The 14,344-nt window shown below is 35.7% G+C and overlaps 1 protein-coding gene across 7 annotated transcripts in view; it reads right to left on the reverse strand.

The window, feature by feature from the left end:
- MYO6 (myosin VI) overlaps positions 1-14,344 on the reverse strand; it is a gene marked incomplete at both ends in the record, with an annotated part of 80,636 nt that overhangs the window by 13,779 nt on the left and 52,513 nt on the right. For all 7 annotated transcript variants that reach the window (XM_082305550.1, XM_082305549.1, XM_082305546.1 and 4 more), the window contains 10 exons: positions 2,146-2,306; positions 4,577-4,655; positions 5,038-5,246; positions 6,615-6,765; positions 8,022-8,112; positions 8,884-9,013; positions 9,972-10,049; positions 10,188-10,318; positions 12,376-12,469; positions 14,079-14,117. In XM_082305550.1, the coding sequence (XP_082161676.1) occupies positions 2,146-2,306; positions 4,577-4,655; positions 5,038-5,246; positions 6,615-6,765; positions 8,022-8,112; positions 8,884-9,013; positions 9,972-10,049; positions 10,188-10,318; positions 12,376-12,469; positions 14,079-14,117 (1,163 nt within the window). The remainder of the gene's footprint in view (positions 1-2,145; positions 2,307-4,576; positions 4,656-5,037; positions 5,247-6,614; positions 6,766-8,021; positions 8,113-8,883; positions 9,014-9,971; positions 10,050-10,187; positions 10,319-12,375; positions 12,470-14,078; positions 14,118-14,344) is intronic.

Raw genomic sequence — 14,344 nt, forward strand, 5'->3', positions numbered from 1 at the left:
AGTTTTCATTTCAGAGAAGAATTCCCACAGTTTCTACCTTTAAGCCAATTCCTGCAGTTATGTGGAAATCTGCCCTTGGATTTCAGTAGAAGATATTGGGGTCTGCAGATCATTTTAGTTTGTTTTTAAACAAACAAAAACAAAATCAAATTGAAGGTGAAATTAAAGAATTTTTGGACATGCTGAAAACTCTTCAAAGTGGACTGCAGATACAGAAAGGAAAAATTTTGCTAATGACCTAAAAAGAAATCTCATATAAGCAGAAAAATCTCTCTACTATTTTTTTCTAGATTTATATATTATTTTGTTCAAGAAAGAATTTACATCACTGTGTTAACTTGTTCAGACCATTCTGAACTTTCCAATCATTCAGAAAGGAGTTTTAATTCTCCTGCTGCTAGCTACACAGCTGAGAGAAACTAGCAGTCATAACTATCAGGATGGTTAGTTCATCGTCCATTCCGGGACTACACAAGGAAGACAAATACCAGCATCACCCATGAGCAGTAGGAAACACTGTGGAGATCAGAGCTCCACTGACAGAAAAGCTATTGAATTCTCTGAGCCCTTCTTGTCTAATGCCTCCCTTCTTTCATATTTAAGAGAAGTTTGCCAGGTTGCAACACTAGAGTGACTTTGGGTTTACCTTCAAAGTATTGCACCAAAATTCAAACAGGGAAAGTATGAAAGCCTCCAGAATGCTGTCTGTGAAGCACCTGGATACCCAGCTGAGCATGTTAAAGTCTTATCTGAGACAATATGATAGCTATTGTATAACTGAGGGCAAAACCACAATAATTTTAGTGGAAGCGTCTAAAAATCAGTATTGTACGTAACAAAAAAATTACCTAGCTATCTCATGTAGGCATACAGTTATTAAAAAAAAGTATCGATCTAGATAAAATGTGAGTAGCAAAGAGAACACATCTGGGAGCTTGAAATTCCAGGGAAACACTTGGAATTTTCTTACACCCCCTTCTTTCAACAACAACAACAAACTGAGTAGACCAGTACTAATGAAGTCACCAATGATGTGATCATGGTCATAAGTCCCTGTATGCAATTTGACCACTAAGTACTATTTTTACTAGAATTTTATGCCAAATTCTCACCCAAACTTTTCCCAGTACTGCTGTGTTCTTGATATAGAAACAGAAAGCCAAGAGCCGTAATTCACTTTTCACTGAACCCCGATTAACACAGAACCCCTTTAGAAAGTGCCCTGTCTGGGCAGCAAAACTTTGTTAAATCATAGATTTACCTTGATCATATTTGAACTGGGTAATCTGAAATCAGAACTCTTATCAATTAAAAAAAAAAAAAAAGGTTGGGGGGGGGGCACAAATTGTTTTTCTCCTTAGGAGAACTATGCAGAGAGAAAATCTTAAAGATGCTTTCCAGGGAAGAAACAAAGGCACACAGTTAGAAAATACATCAATTAATTACATGTACATTTGCTGGCTATAAAGCTTCTGAGGCATCACCCTTTACACATGAAGAGCTCTTGCTTTGCAGGCAGTGTGGATCTGGATACCAAAAGCCAAGCACTTCTTGTGACACATCAAGAAGTTCAAACAAAACAAACCAAAATGTTTAAGACAACATTTAATTTTCAAAGCCATGTATATTAAATATATTCATTCCACTTGTAAAAAAAACTACCAGTCAGGACACAGAAATAACTACTATTTCTGCATTCAAAAAGGACTTCTTGTCAAAAAAAAAAAAAAAAAACCACACATAAATTCACACTGGAACCATCGAGTACCAGAAAGGGTATATTTTATTACTACTTACCATTGAAGAAATTCCATTCACTACTTTAAATGAGTAATAAAAATCATAATTTAAATTGGTTACTGTCCTTGCCAGAACTCAAAAAGAGAAAGAGAACTGCAGTTGTATTCACAAGCACCTACTAAATTACTGACGTTGCAAGATGCAAAATGGACAAAGTGTTTAAGCAAAAAGCAATCTAACAAATTTCACAAGTTAATTTGAAAAATAATGCAGTACACTGACTTAAAAGGTCCGTTCAATTAATACAAAAATACGTAAAACCAACAAGAGCATATTCTCAAAGGGATCAGGATAGGGAAAAAAAAAAAAAAAAAAAAAGAGAAATTTAACTACTTAACCCCATACCTGCGCAATCCTAAATCAAGCTGAGCCTCGTCACTGATGAGTTCTGCCTCACTCTGGGCAATTCTCATCGCAAGTTCACGATCACGACGTTCTTGTTCAAGAACTGCCTGGTGCTGGGTTTCCTCTTCTCGTTCTCTAGCTAGCTGAGCCTCAATTTCAGCCTGTTTTATAAAAACACACCTTTAACCTTATCCAACCCAAACAAAAATGCTACATAAGCAAATTATTAGAAAAATATGCCAAGTAGTGTATTCATAGCTTTCAAAACATGCAAAATTTACAGAACTGAAAAAGTAACAGCATTAGTATTTAGCTTGACCCAAGAAAAACAAAACAGCTATAGATTGTATCTTGGTTTACATACAGTTTATCAAATCATTATTGTCCACCTCTTGTATTACTTTTTCAAATTAAAGTGTCAATCAATTATTCCTTATTTAAAAAATACATGAAGCTTTTTGTTAACCATTATGAAAATTAGGCTTCAAAAGTTTTTAGAATCATTAAAACTCAGATGATACAGAGCAATATGGTTATTCCTCCATAGCGCTAACACAATACTCCCTTGATATTCTGCATTTGACATTACAGGACTTCGCAACAGGCACTGTGGTTCATTTTGAACAGGTCTGTGGTTCATTTTGAAAAGACATCAAGACAAACACTGGAATCCTCTATGGACCTGATCTGGCTTTGCATTTAGGCAAATGGTAAAATTCTGACTTACTGCAATGCAGAAGCAATCGACATATACTGCTGCTGCAGAGCAAAACTATAATTCCAGTTTACCATCACTATTTAACAGAGGGTCTTGCACACACAGTAAGTAATCTGTGTGTAATTGAACAATCCAAATCATACTTCTGAAGTCATACATGCCAAGTCTTAGCAGTGCCTTTCTTAGTGCCCAAAAGTCAACAAAGGAGACAAAGTCACTTTCCACTCATCATCTTGAATTTGCACCACTAAAGCAGTGCAGTAAGACCAGTGACTTTACCCTATGAATCCCATTTTAGATTAGCTGATTCTAACAAACAACCACCAGAAGGATAGATAATGAGTAATTAACTGTATGTAGAAGAAAGAAATACCCTACTGGATTACGTATCTGCTTTGTGTCCAAACATAGCGTTTCTAAGTAAAAGTGTACATTACATTCTGCATTGCAGATATCCACATCTGAGAAACAAAGAAACATAAATAAAGACAATCCTTAGAGGTGCTCCTAGTGCTGGCAGACCAAGTTTTTAAACCTTCTGGCAACACTCCATCTCGCTTCCTCAGTGGACAAAGTTTAATCCATTTAAAAACTGTCCCTGAATGGAAACTTATCCTATGAATTTCTCACAAAATGCTAGGCACATCTGCAGTGGTCTCCAAGCAATGATTTAGAGACTAGCCAAATAGCAGCTTACTCTTTTTATGCTTAACTTCTGCAAGCTGGTAGAGCTTATTATTCTGATACAGGTGACAGACCCGTTAATACAGGAAAGATTCATTTTTCATCAAAGTTAGGCTATAATTTCTCTCCTAGTTCCAGCGACTTGTTTATCAGGAACAAGGGTAAGGTGATAGAAAAGAGTATGCAGAGGCAAGGAGGCTAAGCAGTGCTAGGCTAACTCCAGGGATAACAAGATACAGGAGAAAAATTCTGTTTCTGATTAATCATGGACAGGGCTTGAAAGAGTCTGTAAACATCAGTGACCACTGCCCTGTGCTTGCTACAACTGCCCCTACAGACAAGCCTTCTCCCTCCAAGACTGCTCTCCCAGGTCACCCAGGCAACCTCCAAGACAAGAGGAAAACAAGGGTATAGGGGCCAAACACACCTCAGAGTGAGAGTTCATGATGGGATCAGTAAGAAGTGTCAGGATCATGGTGGAGTGGTAGAGGAACAGGGTTTGAACTGCATGTATTGACTACATGAATGTAGTCAAGGGGGCTACTAGAGACAGTCCTGTATCCTCTCATTATTACCAATATTCTGAAAGTGTTTACAGTTAAGCTGGTACATGACGTAGTCTGAGTCCAGACGTGACTTCTAGTAAAAGAGTGCCAAACTTGCCTGACATGGGACATCTGCAAAAACTTCAAAGGCTAAACTAGGATTCTCCAGTGCTGTGTATTTTTAACTTTAAAATAACTTTAAAAATCCTTTAAAAACAAATGCACCTCTAGTCTGAAGACTTGAACATGCATGTGGACCAGAAATAGGTGATCTGTCTTGGGATGCCCTAATAATGATTTTCACCTTACGTTTACTACTAAAGCAACACTGCTGAAGGACTTTGAGACACACATTTATAAAATGAGGCCCTTAGATTCAGTGGAGAATGTAAGCTGTGAAAAAGACTAAAAAAAAAAAAAAAAATCCCAAAAAACCACCACCACCAAAAAAAACCCCCAAACCCCCACACAGCTAAAACATTACCTGAATACGCTTTTCCTCCTCTTCCCTCTTTTTCCTCTCTTCCTCTTCCTGTTTTCTCTTTGCCTCAATCTCAGATTTCCTATTATAAAAGAGGAGGAGGAAATGAAAACATGTTATTACAATGCAAATGAAGAAGAGATATGAAAGCATCTTCCATAAAGTTGAATGGTAATCCAGAAGTCAGTACAGTCCTGATGACAGGACGCTACATGTAAAGTGAAGAAGTTTTCCAAGTCTACCCATATTTCCAGCTGCATCATATAATTTCTTCCATACTCTATTCTGACTACACTTACCTTTATAAATTACTGGGAAAGGAAATGTTTTACGCTGCATAGCACACTAGGAGTACAATCCAAGCGACAATCTTTAAGCACAGGAGTATTAAAAAAAAACCTCATTAAAGTGCTTTTCCTATTTTTTTTCCTCTTTCTATAACCAGCAACTTATTCAAGACTCACAGACGTCTTTCCTCTTCTTCCTTCCTTCGTTGTCGTTCTTCCTCTTCACGTCTCTTTCTTTCTTTTTCCATTTCCTCCTGGATGCGTCGTAGCCTCTCTGCTTCCTCCTCTTGTTGTTTCTTCTTTTGCAGTGCACTGAGAAGCTGCTCTGAGCTTCTAACTAGAGCGTCGTATTCGTTCTGTATCTGTTCCCTACTCATTATAGTGGTCTGTAAAATGAAGCAAGAGGGGATTATATTCCTTTACCTTTGTACTTCACTTTTAAAAAATGTATATTGAAAAAATATTAAGTGAAATGAAAGCATTGAGCAGTATAATTAAATTATATATCCACTTCAGGATGGGGGAGGAGCTTGAGCACATCCTTCCCTTCCTTCCTAAAATCCTGGGGATCCATTACTCTCCTCTCATATAAAACCATACAAAGTAATCTCCATTTTATCACTGAAATTAAACATGACTTCTCTTTAAAACATGCCTTCATTTTTTAAACCTTGCAGTTTTAAGCAACAGAAATTAATTCTTACCATGCTAAGATGAAAACTAAGGACCTCCCATGTGCATATTGTGTTGTGTTCTTAGCTGCTTAGTTATTCACAGCTCTGCCTTTTTTGTCATAGCACAGAATAGTTTCTCTTACTACATGTGCTAGCACTCAGAAAAAAAAAGTATTGGACCACGCCGTGACTAACTTTTTTTAAAAAGGTATTAGCAGCAAATAAGAGGTTGAAAATACTTAAAACAATAGCCTTTGCTACATATGTTTTCAAACCTCATTAATAGCTACAATTTAATTTCATTTTACCATTCATATTGATGTATACTAATAAAACTGCAATACAGGGTGTTTGCTGACCTTTTCTGAGGGTGTATCATAATAATCAAATTGTCTTATTTTTATAAGAAAATAGAACTGTAAGTTGACAGGTTAACTCTATCATCTTTTCAACAGTGATTTTAAATAGAAAAATCTTAATACAGTACACTAAGAAATCTATAACATTGCATGAAACAAAAATTCAACATATCAAATTCTTTCTAACATTAATAAATCCCAGTGTGCTTTCATTTTGTCTGTGTGCTCTTCTGTAAGAAACAGAGAACTATAGACCCTGAAGCATAATCAACAAGCTGAATTCTCTTTATTACCAAGTCTGAAAAAAACTTGTAACTGGAAAATAAATCTCTTCACTCTGTGATAAATGCTTGTATGTTTCAGCCCTAATTAATTTAAAACACTGCTAATATGCATTATTCCAATAATAAAAGCAACGAGCAAATTATTAACAACATTTGTCTCATAATACCAACATACATTTTTGCTTTAAATTATCCAGTGCCAATTTTGAAACACAGATAATAATATCAAAGTCTAGATGCGTGCACCCAGTTTCAGGATTCACTTCACTTACATTCACAAATAATTTTAAACAGGATTTACCCAGTGCCTCTGAAAATTAAGACCTCTATATTAAAATGTATTTTCTATTAAAAAAAACCACATTGGCCTTCTACTTTAGATTAAGTTTTTAAAAGATTCCAGTAATAAGAAACTATTTCTCTGATTATTATCATACCTTAATTTTGGTCATTGAAGCATCAATAGAATACTCCAGCTCCTTGACCTGCTTACTTGTCTCTGCCTTCCCCTCCTTCAGAGCACTTACTACTTCATTAAATTTATCAAGTCTCTTCTTCAGTGTACGCACTTTTATCAGGCCATCAATGCTGTGAAGGTAAGGCAATTTATTTGTATCTTGAGATGTTTTCACAAGATGCTATTTTTAAAAACTATCACTAATCACTCACATTAAAGACGTAGATAGAGGAGGCAAGTTATGCTTTCTGATAAAACTCAACGTCTTTTTTTGAAATTCAAACATTATCACATGAAGTAACTAAGCAATGGAGCCTTTGGCAAACAATAATTAAAACTGATTAGCAGATGGTGACTCAAAATGGAAAAATGCATTTTTATTTTGAGAATTAATGTGGGGGTTGGGTTTTTTTTTTCAGTAACAAATCATTACTATCCACTAGAGGATTTTGACCAGAGTGAATAAAGATTGATTTGTGCCACTTACTCAAAGAGCAATAGAGGGACTGAATCAGAGAAAACTTAACTAACACAGCAGGGAATCCAGTCATTAGACCCCACAGGGGAAAAAAAAAAAAAGTCTGGGGAAAAGAAGAGTCCAGGAAACTTGGAACTTTTTAAAGAACCAATACTGAAGGCCACACATACAAGTTACAATTCTGCAGAGACAGTCTTCCTAGAAAGAAATTACTGAACTGGGATTCAGGAAAAAAAAAACACACAAAAAGTAGAAACTAAATCAAATCATTAAAGATAATACAGAACATCTTAAAAATATAGGGACATGGTCAGAAATGCCAAGGTACAAAATGAAACATAACTATCAAAGGATGTAAAAGAAAACATTTCATAAGAACCCCATTAGTAAAGAACAGAGAGTTGGATCTCTATCAAAGAACAAAAAGGCGTCAGCAGAGCTTAATGATTGAACTGTTTTTTCCATCAGTATTCCATGAAGTCAGATTAAAGCTAATGGAATTACTTAATTTCAAGAAGAGACAAGACAGACAGAACACACAATTATTTTTAAGATAAAAAAGAAAGGGGGCCCATAAAGGAAGGTGTGAATGGGTAAAGGACAAAAATTAATGAGCTTAAATTTCATTTAGGGAGACTTAACTAAGGATTTCAAATAACTAGGCTATCACTGAAGGATTTTATTAACAAAGAGGTAAACAAACATCTCTTAGGAAAGGTTCAGATTTAGTCTATTCGTCCTTAGGAGAGAGAGGAGGAACACGGCACCTCTCAAAGTCTCTTTCAGTCGTACTTAGCATCATTCTATGACTTCAGGTATATTTAGTTAAGCATAATAAATCTCCTCTTTACATTCACAAGAAAATAATATTAACAATCCATTTTCTTCAACCAAGGAATATCCTCTTACCGTGGTTTGTGCTTTCTCTTGCAAAGCCACATACGAATAGTCTTTTGTATTTTAATGCAGGCACTGGCTCGATATTTTATCTTATTTTTCACTGTAAACACACAGAAGATACTGAGTCTCAATGATTTATACGATTTAGCACAACTCCTATATTATTCACATACTTGAGGGCTCAAAACTGTATGTGGACTACACGTGCTTGAGAGCCAGGTCTATGCCAGAACCACAACACTTAAGACACAGCAGACAACAGAATTCAGAATCCTGAGCCAGGCATAGAGGCTCCCACACAAAACAAACAGAAATTAAGTGCGTGCATGCTCGCCATAGTGCCACACTTGTCAATAGCGATAGGCACTTATTTGCTGGTCAGCAGTAATTGCTGGAGTGGAGATGTTTGCCTTGTAATTCATGCCAGTGCTTTCAAACATGCAGCTTCTGTCCAGAAATGACAACCTCTGTGCAGGCACCTCCCAGAACTAAATGACTCCATGTTGTCAGCTGAGAGTTGAACTACTGTTCTTTCCTGCTGATGTAGAAGTCTCTTCCCTGCAAGACCTGTGATAGCTAGTTATTTCTGTGCAAGTGTTTACTGAGGCTTCAGTAACCAGAACAGACTAGACACGGGAGATTGGTGGTGGGCTGTATGTTCCACTTTTAAACACCTCTGCTCTAAGCCCCACTATGTGTACCTAATGTAAAGTATATAAAAAAAAAATCTCACCATCCTTGAAAGCAGTTACTCAGACTTTAGTATGTAACCATCTGCTATACATGTCCTTAGCCACATTTCAAGGTGATAACAATTGTTTTGCTATATTTTTAACAAATATTTTGATTTAATAAAACATAAAATACATACATTTAATCACTGAGAGAGAACACCATTGAACTTTTTTCCAACGACTGCAGATAAGCCAGCGATTCACTCGTTTAACTAGCTCTGCTAAGTGATCTGGATCAGACTTCATTATCTGATCAAACTCCGCAAACTAAATTAAAAAAAAAAAAAAAGTGTTTTACAAATGAGAAGAAAAGACAGTGTTAGGCATTATTATTTAAGAGCATGTTGAGTTGAAAAGTAAAATATTTTTAATCTAAACTGTATGCCATCATCATATCAGCTTTCAATTAATTCAAGTGAGCAGGTATGTCTGGCATCACTTTATTCTTTAATGATAACAGAAATGACTACTGGGGTTTTTTGTTTGTTTGTTTGTTTGTTTGTTTAATTGATGTGTAACACTTAGCATTTTGAATAATCCAACCATTTATTAATCACTAAAAATATTTATCGCCAACATTTTTAAAAATTGTTTCTCTACATCCCGAACACTTACTCTGGCCTTCCACAACTTCAAGACACATCTAATTTTGTATCTGGGAAAAAATAAAGCCCCAAAAGCACTTCTCAATTTTTAACCTTTCTATAAGAGTCCAGCTAAAGGCAACCTTTTCTGAAAATCCTGCACTTCTGCTTTTTGGTAATTATGACAGTAAGAACATTCTTCTGGGACTACAATAATTTTCCTTTCTAGTCACAACAGCTCCCTACTTCATCTCCCTTCTCTGCATAGCAGCAGCAATGCTCATAATCACAGAAAGAGATTTCAGCTGTAAACAGATTTTATTAGAAAATATTTTTCCTTTGCTCTGACTCGCTCTTTTTAATAGTCAACAAAAGTCTTAAGTGACTGGTAGAACATCTGGGAATACAAACATCACATTAGGAATACAGCAGCATTAGCAACAAGACTATGAAACCAATTATATCAGTTATTATATATATTTTTTTCACAGAAAATGAACAGTATTTACAAAAAGCCCTTGGCAACCCTATTTAAGTTGGCCACACTTCTAGCAGTATGTTGAACAAAGTCACCTTCAGAGGTCCCTTCCAACTGAAATTATTCTAAGATTCACATTCATGAACTCCAAGAGAAACATTACCTTGCCGGGTCTAAAAAACACCTTGGTTAACCCAAATTTGTAATCATTTTCATTCAGTCCCAAGGCTTTAAATAGTGCCTGAAACACAGAAAACAGGATTATATTCTGCCTCCTTAAAAAAAAACAAAAAAAAAGTTCAAAACCCACAAAAAAAAAAAAAAAACCACAATACATTCTCTGTCCTGGACGATATAGAAGAATTAATTTCTTTCTTACTTTGCAAAAGAGCCTAGGATCCAGTCGAGCCAATTTTTCAGGCAAGTATTTCTTGTACATATTATATAGTTCGTGAAATGAAGCACGCGAAGGGAAACCACCTTGCATCAAATCCAGAACAGACACCATTCCTAGATTCACAGAAACACATGCACAAAAGTTGGTATCAGTAAAATGCAAATGGAGCAGTGATTTTTAAAATAACCAGTAGTTCATGACATAAGCCTCAACAACACTGTTCAGAGACTAAACCTGAGTTCAGCTGGGACTTGATCCAGCCTCTAACATTTCTTGATCATGTGATCATTCACAAAAAGTTAATACTGAACAGATGAGAAGAGCACATACAATCTTCTCCCTATTTGAGAGTTAAGCAACACCCAATCAGGCAGAGGATTTTTTTCCTAATAATTCCTCTAAATATTTTTTCTTTTTAGCAGACTTGACATTTTCATTTTTAAAGAAAAAAGCAAACAAAACTAACCAAACAATGCCTGGCCAGGCGTTTATTTTATCACGTCAATGATATTTGTGAGATGTGGTACAGGTGCAGCATCAAATACATATGCAGTGCTAGAACACTTAGTGTACTTGCAGTACTAGGTATAAGCTGCTAAGATGTAATTTTCATGTCCTGAATACTGTTACCACATTTTTGCTGCAACTAGGACATCAGTAAAGCACAGACACAAAGTCAGTAAAAGGTTCAAATTACTTCAAGCAGCACAGGCCACGACAGTTTTTGCCCATGGCTTTACATAACCCTAGCACCAGATTTTGCATATAAGTTTTTAAGTTAGCCCTTAACTTCTGGTTGCTGTCTTTAAACTTAATCTTTTACATATTTGCTTTCAATGGAAATTTGATTTGTTTACACTAAGTCTTTCTTTTTTGAAAAAGATTTTATAGCATTACATCTTGCTTTTTTAACATTACATACTATAACTTTATTTTACTAGATTAAGCTTCATTTACTGTTGCTAAAGTAAGCACATATGGAAAAGTAAGCTTGTAAGACTACTGTAAAACATTGCAGTTATTGGTGTGTGTGGGGTGTTAATTTGTTATTTTTTCCTCTCTGACATACCAAATGCTGTTAACTTGAAGAAACCTACTGCTAATGATGTTAATGGAATTCTAATTGCTGAAAAGTCATTAAGCTCTTGTGACAATAGCATGACACGTTAAACATGCGGACTTGTCAAAACATCAGCTGCAGAACCTGGAAGTATCTTGACTTTAAAAAGAAAAAAACCTAAGCACAAGCTACTGAAAGCACAAAAATACAGGAAAGAGAAAAAAATAAATATTGAAGTACTTCGATGAACAAACACCCTATGAAGAATGACAATACCAGCACTCTAATTCCCAAGCAAGCAGTTCCTTCCGCTGTTCAGTGGGGCATGAGCAAGCTGCTAATATTCATTCTTTAAAATAAAGCTGTAAAATTGGAAAGCACCTAGCATTTCAAGAAGAATGAAAATGCAGCATTGCAATCTGTAGTATATAAAACCACAGGAGAGACTATGCTGAAGTGCCCTCATTGGCAGTTCAGCTCCAAATCAAATTAACAGTGGTATAAAGAAATTTTGAAAAAGTCAAACAAGACAATTCAACTCTAACATAGTATCTATAAAATCAAAGAAAACAGGTGTGTTGCAATTATTAGATATCTCAGCTAATACTGACTGCCTCTAAATGCACACAGGAGTTTCTAACACTTCTGTTACCACAGTAATTTAAAGGAGTTCTATTGTTCTGGACTGAACTGCTGCCCTATTAATATTGTGGGCAACACAGAGAGATGGGATTCAGCTCCAGGTCAGGAAATCTAAATTTATAAATTTATGTACCAATATATGGCTACATGGCTTCTTACATTGGCATCTGGTGTCTGAAATCTCATTATAATCAATGGAAGAACAGTTGACGGAAATCACATCAACTCTTCTTGCAAAGAAGAGACCTTATGGTGTTCAGATGAATTATTTCTAGGGTTTTATTGACTAAAATAAGAGCTAAGTTACTAAGAATCTAAATAGCTGTTCATAAGGCATAAATAAGCTACCTTCTAGAAAGCAACAGTTCAAGCAAGGAAATATTGCTTCCATCTCATGTATTTCAAACTTAGGTCAATCTATAATGACCAAAGTAATAAACAGAGCGAAAAATATCAGGCATACATTACCTGAACACTGAAGCTGAGAGAGGATCTGTCCTCCTTCAAAATGGTGATTTGTCATCTTTAAATTAGGTTTGATGCAGCGAATGAAGCTAGACCCCTATTACCAAAACAAGAAGTTAGCAGAATCTACACATTTTTAAACCTCCTGAAATAATAGTTAGTCATTTAAGAATTATGGCTGAAAAAAAAAGATACAAGATAATAGTATTCTAAAAGAGAAATGCTGACATTCTTTTTCTCTCATAAATCAGTTTTGCGCTCTAGCTTTGGTCTTAATGTAACTGATCTCAATGCTCAAGCTATTAATTGGATCCTCAGCTTTTGAGTTTTCACTCAACTGTTGTTCTTAACATTAGTACAATCTAATTACAATTTAGCAGTCTAGATTCTACTACCTTCATTATCTTTTACAGTCCCATCACCTAGATGCCTCAGTCCTCCAGAGTTCACATCAGTGAACACGCTACCAGTCTCCTGACATTGGAATCATGCCAGATGAACTTGACCTTCCTTTCTTCCCACTTATTTTTTACAGTTTCTTTGGCTCATGGCCTCACTCTTCCTTCCCCCATGTTGTTCCAGTCTGCTCCTCTCTTATCACCATGTGTGCTATCTCTACAATTTTGACCACTGCTTTCTCTAATCATTTCACATTCATTAAGGATGAATTTTTTGCAAAACATCATCCAATTATTCAGATTTTCCTATAACAGGTGGCTGCTAATGATAACCTACCTTATATACTAAAACAAAATTGAGACTGAGAAAACATAATATTATTCCTGGTTTGCAGTGTCTTCTCTCTTTTTCCATCTCTCAGCTGAGGGTGAGAGAGCACCTGCCAAGGGAGCTCTATATTAACAATACATCCTCAGTCATGGGTTAGCTAAACTCAAGAGTACCGCAAGCCTGGCCACATACTTTTTTCCTGGACTGGGTCTCAGTTCCAGAGTGCTCTGCGTGAAAGAGATCATCTGTCTTTCAGACCAGCCTCATGAGTACAGTAAAATCTTAATGTCGGCTACATTCCACCACCTGTCCCATTTGTTTCCCATGTTTTTCCTCCTTTTTCTTTTCTTGACAGAGCATAAACTCATATCTAGAATTGGTTAGAACATGCTGTCAAGGGAAACAAGAATGTGTTCCTACAACTACAAGTTCTAAAAAAACCAAGTATGTTGAACTACATGGAGAATTCCACAAACTATCAAATTACATCAGCTAAATTAGCAAATACTCATTAGGGGAATCAGGTTCTTTGACCATCTGTGCATTTACAGCCTATCACAAAAGCAAAATGAAACATTTTATTTTTAACAGCTTTATGGAATCTGAAAACAGTAATTAAATTATCATCTGCCTTACTTCTAAATAACATCTCTAAATGTTCTCCAAATTAGTCATCAATCATAGCCAGTGAATGGATGGAAGTAAAAGTGACAAAAAAGGAGATTGCAGCCCAGACAGATTTCATAGTTTACTCGAATTGTGTAACTTTCATTCTACAACAAGTTTTTTTAAGGTGTTTTTTTTTTTTTTTAAAGTAACTCAATAATCATTACCTGCACAGCAAGACATTTCAAAAGTACCATAACTGCAAACTCTAAAGCAATTACTTATCACATTTACTGTAAGCCATATTGTTGAGATAAGTCTTAATTGATTATGTCAGAAAATTATGATCCTACATCTGTATACATACTTACAGTACTGTGAAGTTTCTCAAGAAGCAAATTTAACTGAGTCTGCAAAATAAAACAGATATTTCAAGACTCTTACCACGACGACTGCAGACATATATACACATATAATAGTGGTATAGCATTACCGTACATAGTGGTACAGCATTACCGCATGCATGTTTGTTGTTAATAAATCAGAAAGAATTGATAAATCAAACGTTCACAAATTTAACAGACAAAATCATGCAAGTGTGCATGAATGGTTCTCAGAAAATTGCTCGTGTTTAATT

The sequence above is a fragment of the Platalea leucorodia genome (assembly GCF_965183815.1).
Source record: "Platalea leucorodia genome assembly, chromosome: 3".
NCBI lineage: Eukaryota > Metazoa > Chordata > Aves > Pelecaniformes > Threskiornithidae > Platalea > Platalea leucorodia.